The 27,383-nt window shown below is 41.4% G+C and overlaps 1 protein-coding gene across 2 annotated transcripts; it reads right to left on the bottom strand.

The window, feature by feature from the left end:
* Window positions 1-319: 319 nt before the first annotated feature.
* RCAN3 (RCAN family member 3) lies at window positions 320-27,383 on the bottom strand. Of its 2 annotated transcripts, none has more exons than XM_037499475.2 (5): window positions 27,357-27,383; window positions 19,314-19,567; window positions 8,458-8,631; window positions 6,737-6,908; window positions 320-5,202 (listed from the first exon to the last, which is right to left on the bottom strand). In XM_037499475.2, exons 2-5 carry the CDS (start codon window positions 19,491-19,493, stop codon window positions 5,018-5,020), a joined length of 711 nt encoding a protein of 236 aa, XP_037355372.1. In that variant the 5' UTR covers window positions 19,494-19,567; window positions 27,357-27,383; the 3' UTR covers window positions 320-5,017. The 2 variants fall into 2 exon arrangements, with proteins under 2 accessions (XP_037355372.1, XP_037355370.1); XM_037499473.2 differs by lacking the exon at window positions 27,357-27,383 and adding an exon at window positions 27,017-27,206.

Raw genomic sequence — 27,383 nt, 5'->3', positions numbered from 1 at the left:
AAATTTCATTTGAACAGTTTTATGGCTTAAAAAAATATTAAAAAATTTGCTGCAGTACGTAAATCTCTATAGTCATTTCTAGCTTCAATATTTTGCAGATCTTTTTTTTTAAACTGAAAAGTAAACCAGGGTAAAATTTCTTGGTGGTTTCCTGGTGGCAATGAGTCACTACCTTTAACTCTGGCACAGCACAGCATGATGGTTCAACCGGAATCTAATAAAGAAACAAACATATTTTACTCATCTGCCTTTTTTGGGTTCTGACCTTGTGGAAGTGGTACTCATTGAAAATAATGCACACAAAGAACTCAATGGATTGGAAAAAAAACAAACAAACACGAACTTTATTTTTATTAGATTTAAAAACAAAAGTTGTTACACTTAATCACAAAGAATCCCAAAATTTACATTCTGCTTTTTGTCACCTTGATAGGACAAGGAATGTTTGAATGTCTTCAAAATACAGGATAGTTCAAAGTGGACAAATAAACTACTACAAACTATGGATAGTCACTTCAAATACACGAAAATATGGAATACACGTATATAAATTACTGACCAGTATTCACTACAGTTTATAGTACCAGAAAGCAAACGTGTTCCCAAATAAGACACAAGATCACAAACGTGTTCCGATAAAGCCATAAACTCAACTCCTGGTGAGACAGACGTAAAATGATCAAGAAAGTTTTCTTTGACTTGGAAGATACATGAGATTGGCCCCATCACAGCTGAGAAGGGTGGGGAGGGTATGGCACAGTAACAGGATTAGCCACCTCTACCTCTCCTCAGTCCCCAACCTGAGGGAGAGAGACTGGGGACTAAATAGAAATACAATACAGAGAACACATATTATCTGCATAGATAGAAATCTTCTTCCATTATAATGAGAATGAACATTCAGTCAAAGCTACTCGGCAGTTCCAAAAGTTTTCAGGACAAGCTTTTGCTTCAAAAGGAAGTATAGGTACACAAGACAGAACACAGATCTAATTCACCAGAGGGCTTTAAATTTTTGTATAAATGGAGAGAGACTGACTCAGCTCAAGGTGTGTGTCTTTTAACCTTGGCTGAAAAATTCTGTTTTGAACTTGCCCTAATTTTACACCAGTGAGTCTAGCGGTGGTTGGAAATTTCAGTTTCTTTGTTACTTACACACTTGGTAATAACAATACTTTCCAAGTTATTAACATTTTCCCCATAATTAAAGCAGACAGTGGCAATCGAATGAAGACGTTCTGGCTCACCCACATTCTAAGGGGAGTTTAAAAACACAAGTGAGCGTGTATCACATTGTTGGACAAGGTTCAAGCATCTGATTCCTTCAATTTATTTAACTTTCTAAAAGGTGGGCCTTATAACACAGACCGGCCTCTCCAGCTGGGAGGCAACTGTTTGCCCAAGACTTTCGTTCCTTTACATTTGTCACAACCACCGTCAGGCATCTGTTTCCTTTCACACCTACAGGGAGCTGCTGTGAACATGCATGAAGGAGCACAGTGAGCTGGCCAAGGAAGGGGGACCTAGGGACCCCTAGCTAGAGGAATGAACTGCCCAGGAGGAAAGCGATGCCTGCACCTCACACCTACAGAGGGGAGCCTGGGCACCAAACAATTTCGGACATTTCCCATTGCTCAACTTTGCTTGAGATTTGCCCTTTTAAAGTGAAGCCCTGATCTGTACGAGGGCCTGACATACAGGCCATCTGCCAGACCACCTCACCAGCACTGAGCATCCCATCGTGTTACATGTCGGTTTTATTAAAGTCTCATCTCAAGTATTTTAATCTCATTATTATTAAAATCTTAGAAAGCCCACAGAAAATGTCAAAGCAATTACTGGCAACCTGGATAACATTTCTGAAGCAGACTCCAGTCCCAACGGTACAAAGACAATGAAAACATCAAACATTGAACGTCAAATTTGTTCATTAATATTACCAAGTCACTGCCTTCAACAGATAAGATTTTTCTTATTCATTGTACCTTATGGGGGTGTGTGTGTGTGTTTCTCTTTGTTTTCTTATGACAGGGATTCAGTCCTCTGAGTGTTTTTAAGAGGTCAATGCAAGAAAAAGTAGACAGAGCACTAGCCTGGGAGCTGGGGTTGCCAGTTCTAGCCAGGGGCTGCCTTTCTGTGGCTTTGCAGCCTCACCTCAGTTTACTCATCTGTGTAACAAGAGGATGAGAGCCGATGATTTCCAAAGCCACCTTGAGCTCTGTCACTGGGACTCAGAAAATGAAATAGTTTCACTTATTTTTTTTAATCAAGTCTTTTCACAGCATTAAAAAAATGGCATTTATTGTGAAACAAAATGACATATATATATATAGGCTGTATTATTTAAAAGAACAAAAAAGAACAGTATTATGCTGACCTCTATCTGCTGGGGTGTCTGATTCACACATCCCGTAAGCCGCAGTGGTCTGTTTAAAATTTCTTAGTAGCTTTTATTTGGCTCTTAATTGTTGACAGATTTTAGTGTATAAAATCCTGAAGGAGGATGACAGAGACTAATTTGTTTTCTACCGGACTTTTACTTTCCAAGTAAGGATACTGCTCTTACTATTTCTGCCTCCCAGCACTTTAAACTAGTAAATGCCCACACACTTTAAGAAAGGATGTAATTCTGGCTTTTGAAGGGTGTATGTTGGAAGAGCTTAGAACACAGGCGCCAGTGCAGGTCCTCTGATCTATCAAGTGTCGTGGTTTTCCTACCTTCAGAGATAATCACATCACAGTGTCACTTTCTTTCCTCACAATTGTCTAAAGAATGTGATTCCCAAGAATAGGTCATGATTTTTAAAGGAAGCATGCCTACTATCAAAGTTAAATGTATTATTTCAAAGAAGGAAAAACACAGACAAACTTATTTAAAATGACAAAAAAAGGACAGATGCCATAATACCTGCTGAGATTCTGGTTGATTTTACAATATCTAAAAGTAATGGTCATTTAATAGTTTTTATTTTAGAGTTCACCTTATGGAAATGTACTAGAATAATGGAAGTATGAATGCCCTCCATTCAGACAGGTTTAACAGATTAAATAATGATATATTAACAAATATATCCCTAAATATTATAGGTATTTACTAGTTTGCTAACATTTAATATATATATTTCAATTTGGTTTGAGTTTTTCTTTAATTTATTCAATATTCTCAAAAATATCAGGGCAAGAGAAAAGTTTGGGTAACTTGCACTACTTTTACTTTCAAAAAGTTTTGTATGTCAAGGGTAGAATATTCTAAAATTGGATGGTAGAGAATGAAAGTCAAGTCAAATAATAATATATCATGATTTTGATTAGTCAGAAAATTATAGTGAATGCATGTTACCTAAAAGGAAATTCAAAATTCTGACACAAGTTCGTGCAAAATGGAGATTAAAAAACCAGCAAATGCTGCATTTAGAACTGCAACATAAAAGTATGAAATGGCTGTTCAGTGAAATTGCCAAAAAATCTGAATTCAATACACTGCTCATAGAATCACAATTTCCATCTCAATTGACACCGCAGCTTAGCAGTGATGGATGTACATTAGTGGGACAGTTTACCACCCCAGAGTACTTGAGGGCCAGGAAAATATAGAAAAATTGTCTTCAGAAATAAATTCCACCATAATAAGAACATCTCAACTACAACATGCTACCAAAAATCTACACCCATCATGGCCTGAATCTCTGCATTTTCCTCTTATTGTAGAGGCATGGCATTGGTTTGTTACTGCAAACTCCCACGTGCAGCCCCTTCATGCACGCAGCAGGGAGCTCCAGACAGTCACTACAGAAGGGAAACATAGAGCGAGTTGTCAGCAGAGCCCTTGCCAAAACAAAGTCTGAACAGATCACAGAGTAAAAGATGCCTGCTTCTAGTTGGAGGTTCAAATACACACTCTGAAGTACAAGTAAGAAACAATTCTGTGTTATAGAAAGGTGCCAACTGTCAGTCAGGGTAAAAGATTTCTCAAAAAAAAAGTCTGACTAATGAATGCTCTCCCCCACCTTTCCCTAGTTCACAGAAAGTGTGTGCACGTGACTTTTCTTTCAAAGCAAGTCGGAAAACATTTAAGTGGGGAATTTTATACGATCATCAGAAAACCCCGTCATTACCGTTTCTCATATAAAGTCTTGAGTGACACACATGACGACGCAGCGCACAGAGGAACTCCGTGGTGCTGAAGGAGTTCGGGACAGCCACAGGCCAGAACACGGTCACAAAGAACAGGTCACAGTCGCCACCTGAGGTCACAGTGCATCAAGCTTACTGATTCCACTTCCAAAGTGGCAGTGTTTCCCCCGGGGCGGGTCGAGGCATTAGGAACATGGTGTGCCATCGCTCTCCTCCCAAGTCTAAGTAAGAGTCACAGGGACAAGAGCAACACGCACACACATTTGTGCCATTTGATTCCGACATTCAAAGTGCATTTGGCATTTCTTCCCCAAAGCTAAAAAAAAAAAAAATACTCTCGAAAAATTATTTTCTATGAATTGCTCTCTATTTCAGGTTCTTTTCGTGCAAAAAGTTTCAGGTGTGCTCAGTAACAATTAACTTTTGATCCACAGATTAGTCAGAAGCTATTATACCAGTACAAAAATACACTAGATTATTAAAATCATAAGACTATTTTTAAGTTCATAAAAATGGTACTGCACTCGGTGACTATCATTCCAGTGTTGGGGTACCCCGTGCTCTATGGAATCAGGGAAATTAACATGGCAGTGGGGAACCAATTCCTAATTTGCTACTGCTTAAAAATGGTCAAGTTTTGCCACATGTCGGAGGTCAATGCTGTAAAGTGCTGTTCCGAAGATCAGCTGACATTCCGAGCAGGTACAATCAGCTGTTACTCTAACGCTACCACATCCCTGGCGGCGCAGGCTTGGTGCACACACCCCCCAGCCCCACCCCTTCCAGCCTCACCTCCCCTGGCGGCAGCAGAGCGCCAGCAGGAGGACCCGCTTTCCATCACTGAGCCCAACATGGCAGCTGCCACCCAGCACAACCTGGGCTCTCACAGAGCACAGTCGAAGGTCTGGGGCTCACTGAGGGCTGAGGTTGGAGCTTCGGGGCGCCTTGTCTGGGTGATTTTCTGTTTGGGATTTTTTGTTTCCTCTTCCTCCTCAGTTTCACTTTCGCAGACATGAACCACCACACTTGGTGTCGACTCAGTTCCTGCGTGAAGTTCGTATTTCTCTCCTGTGGGATAAACACAGTCAGAACCACAGCCAAAGCCTCACTTCCACTAAAAAGGAGCATTCTGGCTCTTGAAACTTCTTGCTTCTACTCCTATTTTAATTGCTGATCATTGGTTTCTCAATCTTTTAAATCTTTGGCCAGAGTACTTTATCTTGCTTTGGCATTTGAGATGTGATCCTATTAAGGTTCTTACAAAGTTTTCCCATTTCAAGAAATGAGATAGCCAGGAGTGCTGAGGTCTTGGGAGGTAAAATGCAAATGCTAATTATGATTCTATGAAAAATTTGAGTGAATTTATTTACCTTCAGAATGGTTTTGACTTTCTCTTGGGAGACAACCACAAGGCTCTGGGTAGTACGGACAATGTCTTTATTACAGGATCCCAGACATCCAAGATACAGCTGTAATGTCTAAAAACACCAGCAAAATCACTCTCCCTCAAAACCCCTCTTGTATCCTCTATAGGAGAGAGGACCCTGTTGGAGGTGAACTACTAGTCTGAACCAGCAATGACACTGATTTCTTATATTATCTTAAATGATGAGAGAGAAATTAAATGGAAGGAAAAGAAGAAATGAAAAATAAATGCAAGAGAGGAAATTGGAAGGCATGAGTAGGTAGTTGATATGAAGTTATCCTTATGGTATTTTTAGGGGTGAGAAGTCAACTAAGACTTATGTTCCAGTAGAATTTCTAGCAATAAAAAATGTGGTTATACTTTCTGAGTATCATGTATGTATCACTGAAGTATTTTTTTCTGATATTTATTTATTTTGTAGAAGAACTGGGGTGTAGGCCAGAGGTGTGGAAGGTGAGAGGATTCACCAGAGACAGAGTGGGGAGCAGAACAGGAGGATCTACTGAAATACACTGGTGAGGGGAGAAGAGAGTGAGACAGGAGAGGTCTGCTGTGCCATGTGGGTTAGTTCAGGTCATAGTGGTGATAGTGCTGAGACTTAACCCCTAGGCTCCCAGGGAGCCTCCCTCATTGAAGTCTTATAACCACATTGAAAAGTAGCTGTTGGGCCTCCCGGGTGGCGCAGTGGTTGAGCGCTGGGTTACGAAGCTGCCCTCAGCCTCTGCAACGCCAGTTAGATCCCCAGCTGCCAGGCGAGAGTCCCACATGGCGCGCAGACCTCTCCTGCCGCCCGCTGCTCCCCTCAGCAGTGTGCTTCGTCAGCCTGCCTGTTGTGCCCCTGCTCTGGCTCTGGTGAATTCTCTCACCCTCCCGCGCTTCTGACTGTACCCAGTGCTTGTATAAATAAATAAATAAATCTTTAAAAAAAAGAAAAGAAAAGTAGCTGTTACGATCTCTCTTTAATAAATGAGAAAGCAGGCTGGCAAAATTCGAGCTACATAACTTGCTCAAGATCACAAAGTTAGCAAATGCTAGAACCTGAACTTAGGTGTGTGGACTTTATCGTCTACTCTGATCATGCTGCTGCTAGCTGGCTGCAAAACAAATTGCAGACTATGGTCTTTCATGCAGAAGTTTCTTGGGAAAAAAACTTGGAAGATAGAAGAAATTTGTTACCTGGTCCCAATTTGGAAACAGCACAGAGTAAATCATAGTTTATAACAGGCATTGCATCTTCACCCTGCTTCCACCCCACTGGAGGAGAGGCTGGAGGGGAGATGAGGAACTGCTTGGCTGGCTGGGGTGGCTGCAAATATGATTTGTCTCGTGTCTCACTGGATGTCTGGACCTGCAGGGAAAAAGACACTTAAAACCAGATTGCGACCTTGGTATTTTCTCTTCCTTTTCATCTTTATGTTAACAGTTACATCTCTTAGGAGAAAATTAAAAATTTCTTTCCTAGTCTATGTCTCCAAGCAGCTGGGTCTGGGTCTGTTTCACCTCTGACATGCCATGCACAGCTTATAGCCCGTGCATTTGGTGCTCAGTAAATATTAGATGAATGAAAAAATTAACTGATGAAGAGATGAACAAACAATGTGTGATAATAAGCACTAAATTCTAATTTTAGAAATTATATCATCTCTATCATTGGGGTTTTCATTGGGAGTTTGAGACTACAAGCTTTTTTTTTTTTAAGTTTTATTTTTATTTATTTATGCATATAAGAACTAGGGTACAGGCCAGAGGTGTGGGGGGTGAGTGGGGACCTCATCAGAGACAGAGTGGGTGCAGAACGGGCAGATCTACTGAAATACACTGCCAAGGTGGGCAGCAGGTGAGACAGGAGAGGCCTGCTGCGTCATGTGGGTAGCTCCCTGGCCAGGTATAGAACTCATGCTACAGTGGCTGATGACAGCCTGATAGTGCTGAGACTTTAAGCACTGTGCCACCAGAGACCCCAAACTTCTTTTTTAATTTAAAGGCCAAGACCAAGGAAAAAAAAAAACTTTGTCAAAGGGGGAAAGGAATATTAAGTGCCTGATCTGATGCCTCATTTTGCCAATTCTTATAAGAAGAAATTGGTTTCTCAGAGTCACACCAATGTAGGATTAAAAAAAGTATAATCAATCTTGGTAATTCATAGGATCCTCTACAATTTCAAAACCTAAGACAGCCTTTCTCTACAGTTCAATGTCCCCTCCCTGAACACCCTTTCGATCGGCAGCTATTTTTTTTTTTTTTTTTTTTTTTTTTTTATAAATTTTATTGTTATATTCCCCATACAATTGCAGCCCCCCCATTCTGACCCCAATCCCTCCTCTCCCGCCCCCGCCCCCTAAAAGTGTCTCTGGTTCATAGTTTTTTGTTGATTTTGATTTTCACTTTCTTATAGTTATTCATTTTCCTGGTCCCTTATTTAAGTTTTCTAGATTCCTGCTATGAGTGAGACCATCGATCGGCAGCTATTTTTAAGGGAGTTTCTCATACGAATCACAGAATACAGACATGATTTCAGAGACTATTTTTTCAATTCTCCGGAGGATGTTACATTATGAGAACATTCTCGATGCAAAAGAGAGACGTTAATTTACTACTGATCTGAAGTGTGAGGGCTTAACCCTCATGGAATCCCAGTGGAGAAAAGCTGCCAGAAAGATGAATTCCTTTAACTACAAGTCTAAAGTAAAACAAAGTTAGGAGGGAAAATATGCTCAATCAATAAGTTATTTATCTGTACAATAAAGGAGACATATTTGACATTATTTGCTTACTGGGGTTCTTCCTCTCAAAGAACCTGTAATGTAACAATACAGATAATGGAGAACTAATAATATTTTTGGATAGAGAAGAACAAATTCTGAGCACAGTGTTCTGGCACTGTGCTCTTGACGTACCTGTGCAAAATACAGCTTCAGCTTCTTCCCGCTGAAGTCTGTCTCATGGAGTTCTACTCGCGCTCTTGCTGCTGCTTCAGGCTTGCTGAAATTTATTCTGACTCTCCTAAAGCTTTTAAACAACTGAAACGTAACTTGGTCATCGTAGTTGGTGAAAAGTGCTTCAAATCTCTCCTACAAATTGAGGAGCAACAGGGTTAGGGAGAAATTTAAATCATTAAACCTATAATGGGGTGGAAGTCTTACAATGTACCTTTTTTCCCCCAAAGCATCCTTTTCTCACAGGTATATGAAAACAGGTATCCTGTCATTTACATGCTAAATTCTACAATGTTCGCTTATTTTAGAAGCAACTCTATTAAATACTAGGTAGGTGCAAATTACAAAATAAGACGTTTTAAAATAAATTTTAGGAATAAAGATGATACAAACATGACAATTATTAGAAAAAACAATACCACCGTTTTGAAGTCTCCAGTACGTTCCTTCCCCAAGTAACCATTCCTGTAATTCTGCGCGCATCATCTTCCTTTTCTTTGTAGTTTCACAATTATCTATATTCCTAATAATACAACGTATTCTTCTGGAGCTTGTTTTTTTCTCCTTACATTTTGTTCCCCAGTTTCCCTTGCTGCTGTCTGTGCACTGCTAGTTAGTATTCTACTGTGGAGCTACACAATTTTATCTCCTGCTGCCGGAATCTGGACCAGCTCCAGGCTCCTGCTACTGCAGAGCTGTTGAGCATCCTCGGGCGGGTCTGTTAGGATCCATCACACATGGGTTTCTCTGGTGGATGTACTACTAGTGGCACATCTTTAACTTTAAAGTTGTCTTTTTTGGCATGTCTACCATGCCAGGTAGTTATCCAAAGTGTTTGTAGCAACTTATTCTTTAAGAGCAAATATGTGATCTGGCTGCACTTGATACAGACCTTCCGTGGGCAGGAGGCAATGTGAAGTGGACTCAGATTTAGTTTACAATTCCTTTTCCTCTCAGTAATAAACTTGAGCCTCTTTTCATGAGTATTGGCCACTTGGGGTTCTCCTTAATATTTACGTTCACTTGTCTATTGGGTTGGCTTTTTAACGAGTCATGGGAGTCCCACAGAAACCCCTTGTCAATTACCTGTGCCATAAGTATTCCCCGCCCCCCCCTCCCCACCAGTTCTTCTCACGATGGTGGTTTTGTTTGTAGAGATGGAAGTTTTACATTTGAACATTACTAAACTTCACAAATGTTTTCCTTAAGAAGCCCTGAGGTCGTAACATTCTCATGGGTTGTGTGCTCTGAGCTGTGCGAGTTTACCTTTCACACTGAAGTCTTAATATAAAATAGATGCTTACAGTGAGGGGTCCCCACATCACCTCACCAGCAACCACTCTTTTTTCCTATTACTATATATGATTCTGTATTTTTTAGAGTTTTGTATAAATGTACTCTTTTTGGAGTGGGGGAAGATCTGGCTCTTTTTGCTGAGCATATTTATCTTGAGATGCACCCACGTGACTGTCACTGTTGAGTCGAATTCCACTGCGGGATATGTATCCAGCCCCTGCTGCTGGACATCTGGGTTATTTCTAGTTTTGAACTATTACAAATAAATCTGCTATCAACATTCACATATAGGTTTTCATGGATATGATTTTATTTCTTTTTTTTTTAAAGATTTATTTACGCATACGAGAACTGGGGTATAGGCCAGTATATGGTGTGGGGGCGGTGAGAGGATTCACCAGAGACAAAGTAGGGAGCAGAACAGGCAGATCTATTGAAATACAGGGCTGAGGGGAGCAGCACATGAGATAGGAGAGGTCTGCTGTGCCATGTGGGTCACCTCCCTGGCCAGCCGGGGAATTGAACTCATACTGCAGTGACTGGCAATAGCTTGATAGCGCTGTTTTTAACCCCTGTGCCACCAGGGAGGCACAGGGGTTAAAGGCATTAAAGAACACATGTACGTAAATTTAATGTACGTAAATTTTGTACGTAAATTTAAATGTATGTAAATTTTTCAGACTGCAGTTAACTGTGGATAATTCAAGCTGGAAAGTAAGACCATAGAGAAGGGGGGGGACTATGGTGACTCTGCTTTTTTGTATCATGTAATATTTTCTCCTTTTCTTCTAGAAGTTTTACTGCTTTGTTCTTATACTTAGGTCTATGATCCACTTCAAGTTAACTTTTATATGTGCTGTGAGGCAAGAGTTGACCATCATTTTTCCCCATATTAACCCTTTGTTTCAACACTAATTTTGCAAAGTTTATCCTTTCCCCTATGCACCAAAAATGTAAGACACAGTGGAGAGAAATTATAGACCCAAATAAATGGAGATATACCTCCAGGAATCACTTTGATACAACTGGCTCTATTGTAATTACTCCTACATCAATTTCTACTCTTTATTCTTTTCTTGACATTGATGCTTAATCTATTAATTTTTCAGCTTTTCATATTTCTGATATGAATAAAGAATATACATTTTTAAGTGCTTTAAACTGTAGATACCCACAAGTTTGGGCATGCATTCATTTCATTATCATTTGATCCTAAATTCTTTCTAATTCCCATTATGGCTTCTTCCTTGTCTTATGAATTGCTTAGATTTGCTTGTCAAAATAGATGGGATTTTATTTATCTTTTTAATATCTCACTAGCTTTCATTATGGCCATAGCAATACTATATCTCTGGCACTTTTGAGACATACTTTCGGTTCAGGATATCATCAATTTTCATAAATCTTCTATGTGTACTGGAAAAGAATGTATTTTGGCAGTTGTTGGGTATGGTACTGTAAATATGCTTAGTAGATAATGTGTTCTTTAGATATTCTATATATTGATTTTTATATATTTTTTGGTCTGCTCAAGAGTGTTTACCAAGAGAAGTCTGTTAAAATTTCTCACTAATAGGTGGACTTATTTTCCCTTGTGATTTGATCATTTTTGCTTCATATATTTTAAGATTATGTTACTGTGTGCATGTAGGCCTACAATTATTTTACCTTCCTGGTGAACTGAGCCTTTAATAATTAGGTAGCAGCCCTCATTATCTTTCTCTCTCTAAGAATACTTTGTGCCTTAAAGCCCAATCTGTTGGTATCACCTTCTCTTGGTTGTACAGTGCATAGAACCCATTCCCATGCTTTACTTCTAACCTATATCCTCATGTTTTAGATATACCTCATAAAAAGTGTATTTGTACATATGCATGTGTGCACACAAATAAATCCAGCTTGACAATGGAAGTCTTTTCATTGGAGAAATTAGTCCATCCTGAATACTGATATTTTTTTCATTCCATCCTCTTACTTTACACCTCAAATTTTCCATGTTTCCTTTTTTTGTCTTCAACTGATTTTTTTTCTTTCTCTATTTCCCCTCTGCATGAAATGTCCATGAAAGATGCTAATTAGGCATCTTTCTTTTCTAAAAGATGTATTAGGTATCTTCTTTAAAGATGCATAAAATACTACAGCCAGTTTCTCTTTTACAAAAGAAAACAAATCTTCTCAAGGTTCATACTGGAAGTATGTAATTCTAAAGAAATAGCATTTTTGGGTAAAAAGTAAAATTGTATAAACAAGATGAGATAGAGCAGGAAAGTGGAAAGGCAATCTCTGAGTCACCCTGAGACTGAGGGGGAAAACATTTCTTTTCCATTTCTTCATGAATTGGGATAATAGAAAAGCTAACTTTAATTACCAGAGGAATAGCAACATTAAATTTTATTTACTGATTACCTTTACATAAAAGTTTAATAAATGAAATGTAACAAAACATACCAAATTCTCAATATTTTTAGAAATACTTCTAGATTTGCCAATGGTAATATAACAAAAGGAGCCTCTATTTAGCTTTGCTTTTGGTCTACGTAAAGATCTTTCAACTATTTGTAAGTATTAAAGTGAAAACCACTTGTTCCCTTATTTATTATCTTCTCTCAATTTGAACATTCTCACTGCTTTGTAATATTTCTCTAATTTAATAAAACATAACTTGTACTCATATTTATTTGTCTAATGTTCAAATATTTCTCATTATTTTGAAAATGTCATTATCATAAAAATTATACTTTTTTTGTTCATTAAAAATATGTTATGCAAGGGCCTCCCTGGTGGTACAAGGGGTTAAGCCTCAGTACTATGAAGCTACCCGCAGCCACTGCAGCACAAGTTCTATCCCAGGCCAGGGAGCTGACTCACATGGCACAGCAGACCTTTCCTGTCTCGTCCACTGTTCCCCTCAGCAGTGCATTTCAGTGGATCTGCCTGTTCTGTTCCCCACTCTGTGTCCTCTGTCTCTGATGAATCCTCTCACCAGTCCCTCACTCCCTGCACCTCTGGTCTACACCCCAGCTCTTGTATGAATAGATAAAATACATCTTTAAAAAAAAAATATATATATATATATAAAACGCAACCTACTACAGGCTAGACCCATGCAAATTACTACAAACTTCTTTAAGAGAGGTGAACTCTAAGATCAATCTTATTCTTGTTCACTGTATTATTTCCACATACTAAAGTAATATGGATAAAGAAGTTACTACAGATGTAACTAGGATTTTAAATGCATCACCTCTTAAAAAGGAATATGAGCATGTGAATATACTAAAACTGCTAGTAATTAATACTTCTGGCACCCTTCAGAGTTTCCCCAGGATCTGTTTCAAAGAGAGTTGGCTTTTTCACTTTTTAAAAAAGCATTAGAATTCAGATTTTGTGAAATCACATTCCATTAAACTTATTTTGAATGCTAAGTACATACTAAAATTCCCATGAGTTATGAAACACCAACATTGAACATAGCGGAAATGGTTTATGAAATACTACTCATCTATTATAATTTGGTGCATTAAACAGCGTTCCTTTCCAGGATAACAGAACCATGTATTTATTGCTAACTCCCCACAACAATGAATTTTTTTACAGTAACAACACAATTTATCTTGTAAACTAAATAGCTACTTGATAATCACATCCTTCTTCCCCTGCCTTTCGAAACACATTTTTCCTCATTCCAGAAACACAGTGTAACTGAATGTGACAGGCCCATGATAGCAATGGGTTACACAATCTCCCTTCTAAATTCTAGAAAGAATCACACAAGATGAAGCCATGCAAGAGTGGATCAGTAGGTTTTTTCTAGGTTTTAGTTCTTTCCCTCTCACACCCATTTTCCCCTGATGTAGCCTAAGTGTGGCTTATGAAAGGCATGAGGTCTAGCCGTGGGGTGCTGTAGAAAACATGGAAAATTGATGTGGAGGTGAAATTACTGCCATTTCTTCTTTGCGGTCAGAGGTAAGTGCCTTTGGTGGGTAGCTTTATACTCCCTGTGGCCACTGAACGTTCCTGAGCTCATCCCTGACAAGCTGGCATGGGCTTGTCACAGGGATTTAGAAGCCCACGGACAGGTGATGGAGATGCTGTACAGTCAAAATTATCACCAACCACCCTACTTTTTCAGTGGTCACTTCATAGTCCCCCCTGGCAGTACATCTACAGGAATAACACATTCAGCCTAAAAACCAGTCCCTAAGACTTTTCCTGTTATGCAGTCAAATGCTCCACCAGCATCTTTTCCTGTTACGTAAAATGTCCACAAATGATACAGCAGAAGCTGCCTTCAAATGCTGAACTCACTGGTGCAATAAGTAAGCAGTGAATAGGACTGCAAAGACCTTGCACCTAAGGTAGGTAAGGACATGTAACAAGTTTCCTTGGAATCTGGGAAGGATACTTTGCAGCTGGGCGCAACATAAAGGTCATTTTCAAAGTTTGGAGCCAGTTGCTAGCCTCAAAGCATCTAGAAAACAGTCTGCCCCTTAAGAAAGGGAAGGAGACCCGTAGCCCAGTGACTGCCCACTCACAGCATGAACAGTGAAGCTGGTCAGGTGGCAGCCAGGGTTTCTGCCAAAAGAGTCTCTCCAGACACTCACCCACTCGTTCAAGAGACAAAGGCACCGCACTTCCGCACTCCATCAAGTGATACTCAAACCCTGCAGTCCAACAATAAACACTTCTGGGGTGCTTTTCTGGGTACTATTTATTCGAGAGGCACACTCGTCAAGATCACAGCTGTGACTTCTATGGAGATCCTAGCACCGGACAGGACCAGCAGCAGCAATGAATTTTATTGTTTTTTTTTTTTTTTTTTTTTTTTTGGCCTAGAGGTTGTTTGGTTGTTTACTGAGAAGAAAGGAGCAGAGAAGACAGAGGAGCAGGTTACAAGGTCTCCTGGAGGAAAGAGTAGGCAGGGCATTCTGTCCCCTGCTCAACAGTGTCCTCTCTGCACCTGCTGAGCTGCTGTGCTGACGACGGGCATCACGGGTATCTTGATGAGGCGGGCAGATTACAGGTGGGCAATTATCTAATCCAGAGACTCAAAGCAGCCCACGAAACACTTCAGGTTTGCAAACTCATCAAACACAGGCATGATATAAGACATCAGAGGTGAGGAACACCACATGACGAATTCACCTGAAAACGATTTCAGTTTCCTCAGGGAAACATCTCAGGTGCTGAGGCCGTGTTCTGTGTACTCAGCTTCAGTTTTCAGGGCCAGTAAGGTGTATCTATGCCAGGTGCAGAAGATCCAGGACTGCGCTCTGGCAGGCTCACTTGAATCTCCTCTTCTTTCCTGGTCTGTGTCCATGAAGCAGCAAAGGTTAGGGAAGCCCAGGTTCAGCCTGACCTTTACATCCAGCCGTGGGCTTTGCTCAGTCAGGAGCGCAATATGTCCACCTGGAGATGCTCCAACATCCTTGTAGAAGAGACAAGCTCGCCAACATGGGGGTGTCTTTCCTGTGATTTTGGTGACAGAGCATGGACTTTGAGGAGCAAGTACTGAAGCCACCCTGCATCTGAGAGGGGGTAGGAAGGTACCATTCTTGAGGACTAGAAGCTTTCCACTTGTTGGCCTTTACGTGGTTAAAATACTTGCTTCTGTCCCTAGTACCAGAGGGTTCACGTCTTCAAATGTGAGAGCACAAAAGGAAAACCTCAGGATTCCACCACCTGGACAGACAGCCTCAGGGAGGTCTGACAGTTTCTACCAACCATTTATCTTCTCAACTAACAGAAGACTGGAGTTAGACTGGTTTTGAGTCCTGGCTCTATGATACAGCCATGTGACCACAAGCAGCTATTTACCCTTGCTGTTCTTAGTTTCCTTAACTGTTGAGTTAGGATAATAAAGAGCATCCACCCTACTGGATCACTGTTGAGGACAGAGGAATGAATACTCACAGCATTCTGCACCATGGCTAGAGGGTACTGCTATTAAAAGAAATAGGGCTGGGCTTTGCCAATGACCACCTGTTAGTCTGTGGTCACAAAAATTGGCTGCTTTTCTGTATGATGTGGATTCCCCAGAAAGGAGGTGAATGCACAGTGGTGACACAGTATGAACAGGCCAGCAAACACAGCAGAGGTCACCAATGGAAAATGAGGACCTGCCCTCCCTGACAGTCCTTTAGTAGTCCAGAGGCATCGGCTGCAGGAGCAGTCGCCTAGGAGACAGGCCCTCCCTGGCGCGCTGCATATCACAGTGCACCGCTGGGTAAAGAAATCAGTGTCCACATCCAGGAGTCTCCAGAAGCTCCTCTATGACTCCTGACCCTTTGAGGCAGAGAACACTGTTACTCTGCTATGAACTTGAAGAGGACAGCTGGGGTTTAATTTTAAATGAAAAAATACATATTTTCACATAAGAGATTTTTAAATTGTGCTTATTGATTTTGTTATTTCTTAAAATCAACTACTGAGGGTCTTAAAAATGCTTTATTGTTTATGTATTCATGGTGTGACTAGCACAGGAAGATGAGGAGTCACTTAAAACAACTGGAAATGGCTGAAAGGGAAATATCAAGTATGTAAGGAAAATGTGGAGCAGCAAGACAAGATTCATTAAGGACAGTTATGCACAAAGATCAAAAAGGCTTGATTCTTGGGCTTGCCCAGGTGCTTAACAGTAACCTGGGAAATCTATCCCAGTCCTCTGGTCTCCACTGAGATTTCTTTGTGCATGTGTGTGTCCTGTTGAACTCTTTCTCACTGTTCACCCACTCACTCCCTCACACAGGAAGGCCAGGTACTGGGTGCTGAGGCTATCACAAGAACAAATGTTGATGTTTGTCTGATTTATTACAAACTTCTCATGTTAATTTTTCCTCCTTTTAAGAAAGGAAAAAATGGGGTTAAAAACAACAGACAGTAAATAAAATCACACTGGGACAAACGCAAATGTGTTGTAGAAAAATCAGGCACCACACCTGCAGTGTTCTGATGAGCTGCAGGGGTAGCTGGGCCGGCAGCATGGAGGCTGACAACACCTGGCTGTGAAAATGCATGTGGAAATAGAAGCATTTCCTCAGAAGCATTTCCTCAGTTTACTTTTCTTAGGGCTTATACCATGCGCACTGGATTTAAGAAACACATGAAAATGTACAGCCAAACGCCACAATCTAAAATGAAGATTCACCTGCATATAAAGTGGTAGCTGTGTTATCTAGTCTCCTTTGCAGGAGAGGATACATGCTCATCCAATAATTCTAAAATTAAAAAGACAAAACCCTCTTCAAGCCAGGAAACAAATCAAAAACTTAACATTCATTTGAAAATGAAAGATTTCATTGCAAGCAGGATTATTCTGCTATAATCCACCAGACATGGGGTTTTTGTTTGCTTTGTTTTTGCACACATGCGGGTTACCTGCATCAACAGGCTATTCTCAGAGAAATTAAAGCAAAACAAGATAATGAAAAAAGACAAATGTGAAAGGAAGCATTTGATTTCCCCCACACTTTCTGCTGTTTCACATGTAATCTTATATAAACATTTTTATGTTTTGCTATTTTAGATATCACCACTAAGATTTTTATATAAAATTTACTATGACTAAGAATCATATATAGTGTGAAGTCTGTTGAACTACTTACCAGAATCTCTGCTGATGATTTCTAAAATATATTTAGGTTAGCTATAACCCAATTTTTTAAAAAGTTTATTTATTTATTTATTTACACAAGAACCGGGGTACAGGCAAGATGTGCAGGAGGGTAAGAGGATTCACCAGAGTCAGAGTGGGGAACAGAACAGGCAGACTGACGAAATACACTGCTGACAGGAGCAGCGGGCGAGAGGAGAGGTCTGCCGTGCCATGCGTGACCCTCGCCAGCCGGCCGGGCCGGCCGGGATTGAACCGGCGCTGCAAAGGCTGTGAACAGCTTCACAGCGCGGCGCTCAACCGCCTGTGCCACCAGGGGAGGCCCATATAACCCAAATGTTTTTTATGAAAACCAACAAGAATTCAACTGCTCTCAAAAATGAAAAAGTAAAAGTTGGAACAGAGTATGAGGTTTCTTGAGAGAATTCCTATAAAATTTTAGATAAAGTAATAATACATGTGATTTCTCACAATAACAAATAAACAAGGTTAGTTATTTATTAGGTGAAAGTTCAAACTCTTACAAAGAAAGATGGTTCTAACGTCTACCTTATGACTAAACTAACCGATGCACCATGGGACTGTCATCCCTCTGCTGCGCCTCACTCCAGGGCCTGCAGCATCTCGGCCAGGTTAGCAGCAAGAGCGCCCTTCCTGGCCCATGTCACCTCCTCCCACTGCTGGCCCCCAGAGGCTGAGGCTGACCTTCCTGATGTGGAATCCTGGGCATCCCTGCTCAGCTCAGAGGATGCTTCACCCTGGCAGGCCAGCTCTGACCTCTGCGGGCTGCCCACGCTCACCTTCCCAGGCCAATTTCTCTGACTCTGGCTCCATAGCCCCTGCACCTCAGCCAGCAGACAGGCCTGCTGCTCCCTGCCGTGCCCCACACTCTCCTGATGCAGCTCCCTGGCGCTCAGTACCCACTCTCCCCCTAAACTACTCAGGCCACACAGCTCTCCCAGGGCCGCCCCCCTGCAAGAGCCTCTCTCCTCTGCCCACTCAGGTACCTTCAAGTGTCTCTACAGGCACCAGTGCTCGATCTTATATCAAATTACTCATCTTCTCTACTGCAGGAAGGAAAACAATCCAAGGCAGAGGCTGCTTACTCTCTGCTCTACGCCCGGGGCACTCAAGTAAGAGGCAAGACACACTATCCAGAGTTGGGATCCAGGAAGGAAGGTACTTGAGTGCACAGATATAAAATCACAGGGCTGGCGGCAGCATCTTGAGAAACACTCTTAGAATGTGCAAAATCTACAGCAATGGCAAGAGTATTTTACTTTCGTAGGACTAAGACCTACTGGTTTTTTTTGTGAGGTCATCATGGAAAAAGAAAACACATACACTAAACCTCTCTCTTTCCAGGTAAATAATAAATGAACTAAAGGACAGTGAGTGTCAACAAATAACTCAGTAACCCCCCAGCCCCCACCCTAGGCAAGATGTAAAAAGTAATCCAAGAAAAGTTAATCATTCCATTACAAGGAAATCATCAACAGTCCAAGTTATGTAACTGGCCCCAGAAAGAACGCTTAAAATAATTCCTTCTTTTGTGAATTTACTTCTACTAGGAAGCCAAAGCACTAGTTTCTCCTTAACTACAAGTGCTAAAAATGAATGAACAAACAAATAAATGAATGGACTTAACAAGACTTAATCAGAGTCCACCATAAACCAGTACTCCTCAAAATATCTGTGGGGGAAAAACTGGTTTTTAGAAACTGCCTATTTGTTTTAGACCAACACTCATAAAACACAATAAACATGCCGTAGTAATGTCTAAAGGTCGATGCACAGCTTTTTGTACTGGTCATGGATCAGTAACAAACTTTGTGAACAGGCCTGTCTCCCCGAATCCACACACACTCAACAGGCTCCAAATGCAGGGGAAGAAAAGGGGTGTGCCTACCTTCTGCTCTTGTACCTCAAACACTGCTTCATGGACACTGCAAGCAAAAAGTGAGGTAGGCAGATCACTTAAATCCATCATCTCTTCCAAATCCTCTTCATTTTCACCAAAAATCATCTCTTCTTCCTCTTCTTGGTCACTGCTACAGAGGTCTGACTGGCTATCATTCCAAGATTTCATAGTGTCCTCAGCACGGTCCCCTAAGAGCAGGGTTTTTCCACCTTTAAAGTTCTAAGATGTCTCCCAGGCATTTACTGTCAAAAAGAACAAAAACAAAACACAGAGCTAGAGCTTTGATGTCTGAATAACGTTCCGATCAATTCTTGAGAGAGCAATTCATCGAATAAAGCAGTTTAATTCTGGAAAAGTAAATCAACAGTTGAATCAATGCATTATAGTCCTCATAAACAGATTCTATATCTACTAATTTGATTTGCTTGGCATATTTTACATATTTCCTTGGCAATGATATCATACCAAAAAAGGCACTAAGTTTTCTAGTGATATTGGGGAAACACAGGGACAACATAAAATGAGATAACATCAATATGTACACTCATTTATAAGCAGTGGGAAGGAAAATGTGGACCAGAACTGTCTTCGCATATTTGTTTTGGGTTTTTGGTCTAAACACTGAAACTGGCACAGCAGAACAAAACCCACACTGATTCACTTGCCATCTGCAGCCTGAATATGGTCTGCCTTGAGCTGGCTTTACCTCCCTTAACCATCTTGTTCTTTATGAATAATCGCTCGAATTAAGTTACCCAGAATGAGTAGTTCTATGTCAAGTTGGTCTCTGTTGATATCAGAAATATTTACAGAGGGCAAAATTTGACATAGAAGACAATCAACAAGATGTCCCTTTTCTGAACTTTTTTTTAAAATTTTTTTAAATGATTTTTTTTTGAAGATTTTATTTATTTATACAAACACTGGGTACAGTCAGAAGCGCGGAGGGTGAGAGAATTCACCAGAGCCAGAGCAAGGAACAGAGCAGGCAGACTGATGAAGTACACTGCTGAGGGGAGCAGCAGACGGCAGGAGAGGCCTGCATGCTATGTGGGACCCTCACCGGCGGCTGGGGATCAAACCGGCGCCGCAGAGGCTGCGGGCAGTTTCGCAGCCCAGCACTCAACAGCTGCACCACTGGGGAGGCCCCTTTTTCTGAACTTTAAAAAGCCACTAATTTCAACCCAAGGGCAGAGAGCTGACAGTGTCGCTCTGTTAAATGATGAAACAGGGTCTGTCTCATATGGACAGTTTAAACGTGTGTCTGTCTCCTCAGGTGAAATGTACCCCGTGCCTAGTGGGCAGAGTGCCTTGGGCACAGTAATTCCAAGATGCCAAAATGCAATTTAAGAAATACCTATCGGGCACATAAAAACTTAACTGATCATGATTATTACTACCTCAATATTACATAATTTGGATTTTTCCTTTTATTTCAAAAATATAAATGGCAGATGTATTGTTTTATATAGATTTCATTGCAGAATGTTAATTACTATAGAATGAAAACAGTTTTTCTTGTAACTCAACCATATGAATCAGGAAAGATGAAAAAGTAAAATCTTCACTTGCAGCCTGCTGCATGCCAGACACCGGAGGCCCTTCGCTGAGTAAGACATAGTCCTCAAGAAGTTCCCATCAAAGCAAGAATTTCTCAATGATGCTAACACACCAAGAAGGCCTGTTCCATTAACTGGCCCCTTTCAACTTCTCCACCTAGTTCCTTCCCTCTGCAAACATAGCTACTCATGGCTCCCCTCCCTAATCTTGAAAAAAATGAGGACCTGCTACTTGGATTCCACCATGGCTTCAACCTGTCTGTCTGTCCCAGACCTGTCCTTCCAACTTTCTACAAAGAGCAGTCTGTATTTGCTGCATCCACCTCCTCAGCTCCCGTCGCTCCTGAAGCTGGTGCATGCTTCCCAGGATTGGAACCTGCCGGGAGGCCTCACCCTGTCTCTGTAGTGCCTGACCTTGCTGCCCTCCCATTAGCTCTGCGCCTCCACCCCTGGGTCTCTGTCCTTCCTCACCATTTGTCTTTGCTGCTGGCTCCTCTCTCCACTCACCCTTTACAGCTTGGTCTCCCGAAGGGAGGTTTCATCCCCATCCTCTTCCTCCTCTTACCCTTTCTGGGTGGTTTCAGCCACACCCAAACATTTTTTTTTTTTTTAAAGATTTATTTATTTATTTATACAAGCACTGGGTACAGTTAGAAGCACGGGAGGATGAGAGAATTCACCAGAGCCAGAGTGGGGAGCAGAGCAGGCAGAAGGACCAAAGTACACTGCTGAGGGGAGCAGAGGGTGGCAGGAGAGGTCTGTGCACCATGTGGGACCCTCCTCTGGTGGCCGGGGAGCAGCTGGGGATGGAACTGGTGCTTCAGAGGCTGCGGGCAGCTTCGCAACCCAGCGCTCAACCGCTGCGCCACAGGGGAGGCCCCCCAAACATTTTAACTACTGCACCGCTAGTGTGTGTCACCTTTGCTTCCTGCTTCCCTCTATGGTTCACCCACAACCTAAGAGGACTGACACTGTCTCTGCTTCATAAAACGATTCTTCAGCAAGGAAGGATGAGACCAAAGTTGTGGGGGGCTGAGGGAAGAACAGAATTCTGAGCAATAAAGGGAATGAATAGTTGAATAGTTAAGAAAAAGTACATGACACCAACAGATCCTGATGTGCCCCTAGGTTTTTCCTGCCTGTGCACACAGAAAACCACTGATCTGTACAGGTTAAGATCCAGACATTCCCCTCTCTCCTAAGTTCTAGGCGTGTATTTTTAGCTTTCCATTTACTGTATCTGCATAGCCCACAGTCAACTAGGCTTTTAAACTCATTCCTTTAATTAGATTATTGTGCTGGAAATCTCCAATCTGAATCTGGAAATGGGCCTGGTGGGGGGTGGCGGGAGGTATCTTCTTATAATCTTTTTTTTTAAAGGTTTTATTTATTTATGCATACAAGTGCTGGGGTGCAGGCTGGAGGGGTGGGGTGGTGGTGAGGGGATTCACCAGAGACAGAGTGGGCGGAACAGGTGGATCTACCGAAATACACTGCTGAGGGGAGCAGAGGGCGAGATAGGAGAGGTCTCCTGCACCATGTGGATCAGCTCCCAGGCCCGGCATCGAACTCATGCTGCAGTGGCTGCCAAAAGCTTCATAGTGTTGAAACTTAACCCCTCCCGTCACCAGAGAGGCCCCAATCTTTTCTTTAAGACACAGTTGTCAGAGTTCATAGCTCTGAGTCCTTTGTTCATTTCTCTGTTACATTTCTCTTGATTTATAAATCATTTATGATTATCTGTTTACAAATCACACCTAGCTACTAGAGCATGCGTGCCTTTGCCATCCAGTAGCTCACAGTATATGCTTAATAAGACCTGCTAAATGAAAGCAGATAGCATTGTGTTATCCCACAGGGAAACTTCAATTCTGAGACGAGAGGCGGCTTCCCAAAGGAGGCTATGGAGACAAAGGAGCAGAATTTCAGCAGGAAATGAATGGGGAGCGTGCCAGGCAAAGCGGACAAGCAGATCATGGAAAAATTAGGAAGCACGCACAAATCTGGGTGTGGCTAGAGGGCATGTTTTAAGCGGATAACTTGAGACAAGGTCAGACAGGCAGAGGTGGGCCAGGTAATCTTGAAAGTAGAGTTACTGGATTCAGACATTAAAAAGACAAAAAAACAGTTAAAAGCTACGCCATTCATGCCACTGAAGGTTGTTAGGCTGGGAAGTGATATAACCAGCTCAATTTAACTTTTAGTATTAGTAAAAGTGGGCTGTCTTTATATCTTTTCTCTTAGAGGCACTAATGTTTTTATCTTCCCTGTACCCCAGAGATGAGGAAAATACCACACCTGGTTTTTTTGAGTCTGGAGATTTAGGGAGCTCAGATAGACTAGATTTTTAAACTTGAGAAACTCAAGCTATTTTTGATAAGATTTTTTGTTTGTTTCAAGTTCCTTCCTCCAACTTGAGAAAGGAGAAAAAAAAAATCTGAGCACAGGAAACAATCTTTTACCTGACTTATAAAAACTTCTTAGAATGTTACAACTTCATTTCCTGTTTGCTACCCTCATTTCTGTATAACTCTTTAAATATAATTTCAAACAGAAAAGTTGTCTGCATAGTATATGGAATTCCTTTACACAGGTGACAAATTATTTACATTTTTGGCCATTTTAAAAATCATTCTTTATGCATTTTTCTTCCTGAACCACGGAGAGTAAGATGAAGTGTTCCCCTTTACTCCAGTGTTTAAGAACTTCAGTTTGGGGCCTCCCCTGGTGGCGCAGCGGTTGAGCACTGGGCTGCGAGGCTGCCTGTAGCCTCTGCAGCAGCAGCTTGTTCCCGGCCACGGGGGAGGGTCCCACAAAAAAAAAAAAAAAAAGGAACTTCAGTTTGTAAGAATAAGAGCACTTTCTCATATAACTACCGTGCAACTATCAAAATCAAATTATTTAACATGGATATAATATTGTTACCTAAATGGGTCTATATTCAGATTTTGCCAGTTATTCCAATAATGTCCATTACAGCTATTTTGCCTGCTTTAAGATGACTGTTAACTTAGCTTCCTTTTGTCCCAAGAGGTCAGTAATTTTTATGGTAGTGTTGTTTTCCTCACGTACATATTTCTGTATATTTGATATACTTTAAAAGGGTAGATTAATAAAATACCACACTAATTAAGTTTGAACAGCCTTTAAGTCCATTCCAGGTTCAGACTCCATAGTGACTTTTCCAGATCTGAACTAGTACTAATACTACATTACTCTCCAGTATTCTGTTAGGTAAATTTCTTTGCTTCCTTTTCTGTTTCCTCATCTATAAAATGGGGATAACAACTTTACCCAGTAAGGGTGTTGGAAGGAAGGAGGGAATACATGCTAAGAGCTCAGAATACTACTTTGCATATAGTTAGTTCTCAGTAAGTGATCATTTTTACATAGGTATGCTTTCTGTCAATGTGCTGTTGGGGTAAAAGGACCCCAGTATCAGAACCACTGGTGGAGCCGAGAGTACCACAACAAGAAAAATACTTCCCCAAATGATCACTTCCAAACAACAAAAAGGTCAGCAAATTAACACTCGGTATCATTTCAGTGAAACTGTCCAGAAGCCGACCTGCCAATACAAAGAGCTCCAGGGCAACCACGGGAAGTAGTAATGTGGCCCCAGAATGAAAACATGTAAAGATTTAAAAACAGAGAGCTAGCCGGAAAAGGCCATGGTGCCTTCCCGTGGGCCTTAGGGAGCTGGGGCTGTGATGCAGTATTGGAGCCACTGTCCTTTTGCCAGTGTTTCTTTTGCTAAAAGGGAGTCACCGATTTTTTTTTTTTTTGGGTGATATCGTTTAGTCAACACTGTCAATCATTTCATAATTACTGACATCATAAGTGCAGTTACATTTGAATAGAAAGAAAGATGATCAAGTCAGCCCATGGAAATGACAGTCCTAGCCAATCTGTAAAAAAATGGTCTTAGAATGTAACCTGTTGGCATTTAAAATGTAGCTTGGTTTTACTGAGGCAAAGAAAAATTATCAACACTCCGTTTCTGTGCTGTTATTATTTGATCTGTTGCTAACTCTGCCCCACTCCAACTGTGAGAAAACTAAGCTGTCCCTCAGTTTACTAATTCCAGGAAACACTGGTTCAACAGAAAGGGCTGAACCAGTATCCTGCAGCTTCTGAAAGCAAAGGTCTGTGCTAATCAGAGTTTAGCATCATCTCCAGCGCAACTGTAGCTGTGGCTGGCTTCTGGCAAATTGTTTCTTCATGGAAACCTCAAATGAGTGGAAAACTCCAAGTAGCATGACCATCTGCTCTGCTACAACAAGCCTTGTGACAAACGTGATCCATGGAGCCAAAATGTAAATCACATGGATTTGACTTTGCATTTTAATTTCTTATCAGGAAAAGGTAAATTCCTCTTCCAGGATGTTTTTAAAAAAATAATTTTTCAAGATCATACATTTCTCAACTTGGTAAGCACTTGAGGTTCCTTAGCTTGATATACTTTATTATTTTCTGATAAGTTGACTGATTGATTATTGATTGACTGAGGAGTTTAAAATACTAGTAAACAATTCTGGGAGCACACAAGTACCCTGTTTCCAGCTCTCAAGTGCCCTGCTAAATAACCTTGAAAAAGTCACTTGCCTTTCTGTTTTGTTAGTCCTCTTGGATATAAATAAGAAAAACACTCACAGATGCAGTTGAACTATTAAATTTCTTTTAAATACTTCTAAATTATAAATTTATACGAAATATCTTTAAAAAAAAAAAAAACCCAGAGGATTTGTGCAAGTGGGAAATGTGAACAGCCAGCAGGCAAGTCTCTATCTTCTACTCTCTCCAACCTCTCAGCCACTTTTACCATTTTTTTTAGTAAATGTGTTTTTTTTTTTAAATTGGTGCAACAGTAAAATAGATAAAAAATCAGATTTCTAGCTTTTTCCCTATGAAATCAAGTTTCTTTTCATAGTCTAGACTTGGTCCAAATAGAATTACTGAGGTTCAGTGTCCCACTAGAAATAGTGGTATCTGTTAACATGGGAAAGATAACAGAAACAAATAATGAAAATTAATTATGAGAACATAGAAAATGACAGGCATTAAAGAAAGCAGATGTGAAAGATTGATGTTATCTGTTTTTCTGTATACATTTCAATTTCCCTCAATATATCTCTCCATTCTAGAGAAAAGTGGAGCTCCACAGTCTGATCTGTCTCTACTGTGGTTTTTGGGGGTCTAAGTAACAATAGAACTTTAAGGCTTTCCTTAGTTTCACAGGCTTCATCCTAACGGATTTCCAAATCACAGTATTTTTCATAATAGTTTCAATCTTTCAACCAACAAATCTTCCAGCACCATACACAGGTCATTCTAATTTGCAATCCTTAACATCCACAGGTTTTAAAACTTTACGAATGTTACAATTCAACACTGGGAAAATCTTATTTTCCCTAAGAACACAGAAATTTTCCCTGAAACCAAAAAAGAAAGGTTTTGCCAATATGGTAAGACTTGTGAAAACTGGCTAAAGGGGCTGTTTTACAGGCCTTTCACTGTCTTTCTGCATCAAAAATCCATTCTAGAAAACCAATATAAACGCCCCACCAAAAAATATGACCTATACATCTGTAAAGGTCTTACATTCTGTACATAGCCTAAGTCTTAAAACTTTTTTTTTTGGACTATGTTGAACCAGAGCTAATAAAAGCCTTAAAATAATTTTAAAATCTCAAGTAACCAGAGCCACAATTAATTCTTACCCAGCAGTACATCCTAGATTTCAATGACATGCAGCAGAGTTCTCCGGGAAGTTCAAATAAAGGCGTTGTGCCAGGTAACTTTCAGTAAGGGGCAGCTGGTATTTTTGGCCTTGCGCACTGCACCACACCACCACTTTTTAATAATCCTAGTTTGCATGTGAAACACGATCTGATCTGCTCCCCACACTAGACTCCTAATCCCTGCAGGAGAGGATCAGATTTTGCACGGCAGCTGGGACGCAGCAGACAGACCGCTACTGCTGCACGGGCGCCGGCGGCAGATGGAAGCAGACCCACAAGTTTCACGAAGTTGGCGAACGCCCCGGCAGCCCGGGCATCCTGGGGACCCGGGGGGGAGGGAGACAGAGAGAGGGGGTTCCACTCCTGGCCCTCCCGGTTTTACCCAACGCACCTTTGCTGCCTCCAGGGGGTAGGTCTGTCTGGCCTGCCAGCTTTTCCAAAAAGCCAACTGCGCGTGGAGAGGAGGGAACAATTCTCCGGTTTTGTTCCCCAAAACACCACCGCGAGCAGCCAGAGCAGGGACCCCGGCGCGGGGCGGGCTGCAGCCGGCAGGCAGGGCCGGCCGTGTCTCCAGGGGTTCGGGCACTGGAGAGCCCGCTGCTCCCGGGCACCTGCGGATTATTTTTTTTTTTTAACTTTTCGCACCCCAAGTCCCCCACCCGCCCCGGCGCAGGCAGCAAAACCTGCTGGGAGAAGCAGGCGCCGGCCCCACCCTGGGCGCGGAGACTCACCTGCGCGCCTGCCCGGCAGGGGCGAGG

This window comes from Talpa occidentalis, unplaced genomic scaffold (genome assembly GCF_014898055.3).
Source record: "Talpa occidentalis isolate TD23 unplaced genomic scaffold, MPIMG_talOcc4v2.1 talOcc4.9, whole genome shotgun sequence".
NCBI classification, from domain to species: Eukaryota; Metazoa; Chordata; class Mammalia; order Eulipotyphla; family Talpidae; genus Talpa; species Talpa occidentalis.
The sequence above is the reverse complement of the archived record's forward strand: the minus strand, read 5'-3'. Positions and strand labels throughout refer to the sequence as shown.

Bases quoted from the DNA above. Each gene is read 5' to 3' on its own strand.
- RCAN3 (XM_037499475.2), bottom strand. From the start codon at position 19,493: ATGAAATCTTGGAATGATAGCCAGTCAGACCTCTGTAGCAGTGACCAA. The intron at 8,632-19,313 runs GTAGGCACACCC...CTCAATTTGTAG, and splicing joins TTGAGGTACAAGAGCAGAAG to GAGAGATTTGAAGCACTTTT. The intron at 6,909-8,457 runs GTACGTCAAGAG...TTTTCCCTGCAG, and splicing joins TGAAGCTGTATTTTGCACAG to GTCCAGACATCCAGTGAGAC.